The sequence below is a fragment of the Carlito syrichta genome, unplaced genomic scaffold (genome assembly GCF_000164805.1).
Source record: "Carlito syrichta isolate Samal-C Ts95f unplaced genomic scaffold, Tarsius_syrichta-2.0.1 Scaffold302579, whole genome shotgun sequence".
Lineage (NCBI taxonomy): Eukaryota > Metazoa > Chordata > Mammalia > Primates > Tarsiidae > Carlito > Carlito syrichta.
This window is the reverse complement of record NW_007246675.1, coordinates 63,136-68,132: the sequence shown is the minus strand read 5'-3', so window position 1 is coordinate 68,132 and position 4,997 is coordinate 63,136. Positions and strand designations below refer to the sequence as shown.

At 52.9% G+C, this 4,997-nt stretch overlaps 1 protein-coding gene across 3 annotated transcripts in view; it reads left to right on the top strand.

Moving 5' to 3' along the window:
• The first annotated feature begins 682 nt into the window (after positions 1-682).
• Positions 683-4,997, top strand: part of IRF1 (interferon regulatory factor 1) — a 6,726-nt gene continuing 2,411 nt past the window's right edge. For 2 of the 3 annotated variants that reach the window (XM_021711768.1, XM_008056924.2), the window contains exons 1-7: positions 683-929; positions 2,247-2,346; positions 3,138-3,314; positions 3,422-3,471; positions 3,574-3,706; positions 3,885-4,007; positions 4,477-4,526. In XM_021711768.1, coding sequence (XP_021567443.1) covers positions 843-929; positions 2,247-2,346; positions 3,138-3,314; positions 3,422-3,471; positions 3,574-3,706; positions 3,885-4,007; positions 4,477-4,526 — 720 coding nt within the window. In that variant the 5' untranslated portion in view covers positions 683-842. The remainder of the gene's footprint in view (positions 930-2,246; positions 2,347-3,137; positions 3,315-3,421; positions 3,472-3,573; positions 3,707-3,884; positions 4,008-4,476; positions 4,527-4,997) is intronic. The other variant, XM_008056925.2, reaches the window with a different exon arrangement.

Sequence of the window (4,997 nt, the reverse complement as noted above, 5' to 3'; positions counted from 1 at the left end):
CTGTGTGCGCGGAGCCTTCGGGGCCTGTAGGTGGCCCGCTACGCTCGTCGCGCGCATCCACACGTCGTGCGGGGGACTCGCGTGTCCTCCCGCGCTTGGGCGGTTAGCGCTCCCGGCTCCCGGAGGTCCCCGCTCCGCGCCCCAAATCCCAGAGTTTGGGATTCCTGTGCTGGCGGCAAGGGGCTGGCTTGCAGCCCCGGTGGCTGGAGGTGTCGTGACCTACGGGGGGTTGCAGGAGGCGGCGCCACAGGTGTCCCTTGGGCCGGTTCTCCAGAGGAGCAGAAACCAGGCCGGAAGGGTTAGCGTCCCGGCCTCAGCGTCGTGGGCACTGTGGCTGTCGGGGAGGCGTCGGATGGATTCTAGGGGACTGGAGGAGGGTTCTGCTTGGCGGTTGGGGAAGGAGCACAGCTAGTGGGGACAACTCAAGTCAGGGAAATTTCTTTTTGGCATCAAGCAAAAGAAGCCTCTCCCTTCCCAAAGGGTTTGAACTTTGAGAGAAAAGTTCCTGGAATTAAGACAGTTGTGTGTCTTAAAACAGGACTTAAGATAACTGTTATTTTGCCTCTTTTCCTGCACGTAAATGCTGAAGCCACCACTTGCATGACTGTCTCTCCAGAGACTGGCAGGGAGGGGATGAGGGACGGGGCAGAACTGTTTTTGTCCAAGATGGTGAAAGATTTAGAGAGAAGTTATTCAGATGCAGGACCCCTCCCCATGATTTTAGTAACTAGTTGTCTGAGGGCAGGGGATGGAATTAAGTGACCTCGGTGGGGCAGGTTAGTGCCCAGGGACTGTTCAACAAATTCCAACCTTGAGCCTTCTGTCTTCTCTTTACAGCCAACATGCCCATCACTCGGATGCGCATGAGACCGTGGCTAGAGATGCAGATTAATTCCAACCAAATTCCAGGGCTGATCTGGATTAATAAAGTGAGTGTAACTCTGGGTTTTTCCGCCACTGCTTTAACCCAAGTACTTCCAGGGGGGTGGGGGGGGGAGGACCAAAACTTCAGATGCAGCTCAAAAAGGGAAGTGAGGAGGGGCAGGCAGATGTGTTTCCAAGTGGGTCCTGCATGCAGGGAAGAATGTACAAGGCCCAGCCCTGGCCCCACTTTCCCAACTCCTGTCTTCTTGCCTTCTCGAGATATGGACAGGGCGCCCACCTGAAGCCACTTACAGTTTCCAGCGGCAAGATTCTCCCAGCATTTACAGAGTTCTGGTCTCCCCTGAGGGAGACCCCTACAGACATATACAGCATCCTGCAGGGCTTCAGTTGGACAGACAGGAGATAGAGAAGTGGGCACTGCTGGGCAAGAGGGTGCCCGGCTCAGCAGAGGATGAAAGAATGAATCTTGCACCAGTTATTCTAGCCCAAGAAGCCTCTAGCTGGTGCACTTGGGGCAACATCTACCCTCTAGACTTAGTAGCAATAATAACATTCATAATAATAGCTAATGCTTACTGAACACTCACTGTGGGCCATGCTAAGTGTGTTACTTACATTGTGTCCTTTAATCCTCATAGTAGTCCTGTGAGATAGATCCTGTTACTATTATAATTTTCAGATTAGCAAACTGAGGCACTGAGAGGTAGATAATAAAATCACACAAAAAGTGTTGAAGCCAAGCTTTGAACGTGAACAGTCTGACTCAAAAATCCACACTGCTAACCACTAGTAATAATAACAGTAAGAGTTAGTCTTTATATTTGTCACTGTGTTCCCACATATGTTCTGATTTTTATCCAAATTTTTTTGAGGTGTGTTTTCTCATTTCAGAGGAGAGAAAACTGAGAGGCAAATAAGTACAGTGACAGTTCCAGGGTTGCACAGGTGGTCAACATCAAAGTCTGGCCCAGGGCTCCCTCCAGGAGTCCCAGGTGTCCTGAGCAATCCTTTCTACTGGAATAAATTCTTCCATGTCGGTGCTGACAAGCCAGAGAGAAGCATCCCAGAGCTTCAAAACCAGGGCTTGGGGGAGGGTCCTCTGTGTGGGTCCCAATACATCTGTAACAGGCAGAGGAAGGTCTCTGCTGAGGTGATGATGCCACAGTTTGTCAGAACCAAGAATCCCTCTTGAGAGATCCAGAGTGGCCTGTTTAAGCCAGTCTCAGGATGGTCAATCCAAGCCAGATGTCAGGGTGAAAAGGGGAAGTCAATTTTTTTCCCAGACTTGGGGGGCTGGGCAGACTTAGCCCCCAAACCTGCGGTCTCTGAGCTGACACAGCCTGTGGGTGTGTGTTATTTAGGAGGAGATGATCTTCCAAATCCCATGGAAGCATGCCGCCAAGCATGGCTGGGACATCAACAAGGACGCCTGTCTGTTCCGGAGCTGGGCCATTCACACAGGTGTGTGCCTGGGACTCTGGCCCAGGAAGGCCAGGGAAGAGACAAGGGGAGGCCCTAATGTTAACACAGAGGCTCTTCACTGGGGGACAGAGGGCAGGCTTGTATGTCTAGAGGAGAGGGCCCAGGGTTTCAGTGAATTCTCAGAAGGATTTGTAAAGCACAAGTCTTGGAAAGTGAGAAAGACTTCAGGGAGTTTATGGCTAGATTAAAGTTCTGCTTAACATAAGCAGCTGTGAAAAGCAGCTGTAAGCCAGGTCACTGAAAGAGACTCCGGCTTTCCTGTTTCTTGGTGTTGACCAAGGTCCTTGGCTCAAGGTCTAGTTGGTTGCTGGCCTCCTTTTATCCTTGAGGGATGGGGCTCTTAGCCCATCTCAAAAGCATCAGTCCACCTGTGAGTAACTGTTCTTTGCTGTTCAATCTATGCCTACTCCCATGTTTAGACATATAAGATAAGCCCCAGTCCTTACCCTTTGACTGCTGATGGCCCAAGCAGGGAGACTGGGCATAGTCTGGGACACAGCACACATTTGGGGAGATGTGTCCTCTAGTGCTCCTGGCGAGGCCCTTCCCTGAGGCCTGCTGGATGTGTTTGAGCCAACCCTGGGCATTTGAGAAGCCCAGGGCCTAAGGCCTACAGAATGTCACTTGGGAATACCTGCTGGTTTGACCAGTGTGAACCTCTGGCAGCACGAGAGCTCAAGGGTGCTCCTGCCATCCTCCTCCCAGGGCAGGGGCCACAGAGGATCCCTGCCCATAGTCCTGACAGTCCTCTCTACTCTTATGTCCTCTAGGGAGATACAAAGCAGGGGAAAAGGAACCAGATCCCAAGACGTGGAAGGCCAACTTTCGTTGTGCCATGAACTCCCTGCCAGATATTGAGGAGGTGAAGGACCAGAGCAGGAACAAGGGCAGTTCAGCCGTGCGGGTGTATCGGATGCTCCCACCTCTCACCAAGAACCAGAGAAAAGGTATCCAAGGGATCTGGGTCCTTAGGAAGCCCTCAGGAAGGGAGGGCGGAAGGTCAGCTGCAGTTGGTGTGTCTATACCAAAGCTGACAAGCTTGTCTGCCCCACAGAGAGAAAGTCCAAGTCCAGCCGAGATGCTAAGAGCAAGGCCAAGAGGAAGGTGAGTGTGGTCCTAAGCAGCTGGGCCTTTGGTCACCTGCAGGTCAGGGTGAGCAGGGGACGAAGCGCTACAGCAGGCCTAAGCTTCTTTCTCCCTTTGTAGTCATATGGAGATTCCAGTCCTGATGCTTTCTCTGATGGACTTAGCAGCTCCACCCTGCCCGATGACCACAGCAGCTACACAGCTCAGGGCTACATAGGACAGGACCTGGAGGTGGAGCCAGGCCTGACTCCAGGTGAGGTGGGACCCCACAAGTTGGTGGAATGGTTCTTTCTCCTGGGTCCAGGAGGCATGGTGCTGGCAGACGGTAGCTTGTTAGAGCAGGGTGGGGGTGCTGGGTGTCTTGCAAACTAAGAAGGGGGTGCTGGGTGTCTTGCAAACAATGCTGATCTGTGGCTTCTGCTGTTCCCCAGCACTGTCACCGTGTGCCGTCAGTAGCACTCTCCCTGACTGGCACATCCCAGTGGAAGTTGTGCCAGACAGCACCAGTGACCTATACAACTTCCAGGTGTCACCCCTGCCTTCTGCCTCTGAAGGTTGGTATTCCTGGGGCCTGGCCTGCCTACTTGACTGTTTGGGTCCTGAGAAAGGCTTCTCAGGGGAGGAAGGATACTCAGAGGTCTGCCTGGCACTGAGCTGGTTGAGCTGGATATTGACCCCTCTCCACCCCAAATGGAGCTGAGCCAAGCCACCAGGACACTAGGAAGGCAGTTCAAAGTGGTCTGCAGGGCTGTGGTGGGCTGGAGAGAGGTTGCTGGTTCTGACTTCTCTGCAGCCCAGTGCTTGAGGGTGAGGAAGGAAGTGAGGAGGTGGGAAGAGGCGTGGCTTCAGAGTTTGGGAGGCTGAGTCACCAGGCCAGTATCCTCTTCTGGAACCTCTATGGCCGGCAGGTCTACTGGGAGACCTGGGCGTGTGTATGTAAAGGAGCAAGGGGAGCTGGTCACCTGGAACCTCAGGGTGAATGTTGCTGACTGCCAGCCAACCTCTCCTTTTCCCCATCCACAGCTGCAACAGATGAAGATGAGGAAGGGAAACTACCTGACGACATCATGAAGGTAAAACCCCTTCCTACTGGGGCATTCTTTTGAAGTGGCTGCTTCTCAGTGAGGCAGGTGACAGTGAGAGGTTCCACATCAGAGGGTGGGCAGCTGCTGTTGTCACCTGGCTGCTTGCATTGTCCCAAGTGCCACATTCATGTGGCTTGGCTGGTGGGAAAGCCACCATGGGTACTGAGGGGGCAGGTGGGAGGCCTGGTCTCTGACAGGCTGTTCTGAAGCAAGCCTTGGGGCCTCAGACAGCTCTGTGAGTCAGCCACCATCAGCATCGAGTCCCTGGCCCGTGTTCTCTGCCCTAACATGCCCCAGCCCTGCTAGTTTGGGAAATGCACATCAGGTTTCAATAATCAGCCTTCGGGATCTGTAATATGATGGCTTAAAAAAAACATTTAGCAAACTATCCTCCAGGGTTATTTTTCTGCTTCAGTTTTTTTTTTTTTTTTTTTGAGTTGGAGTCTCACTCTGTTGCCC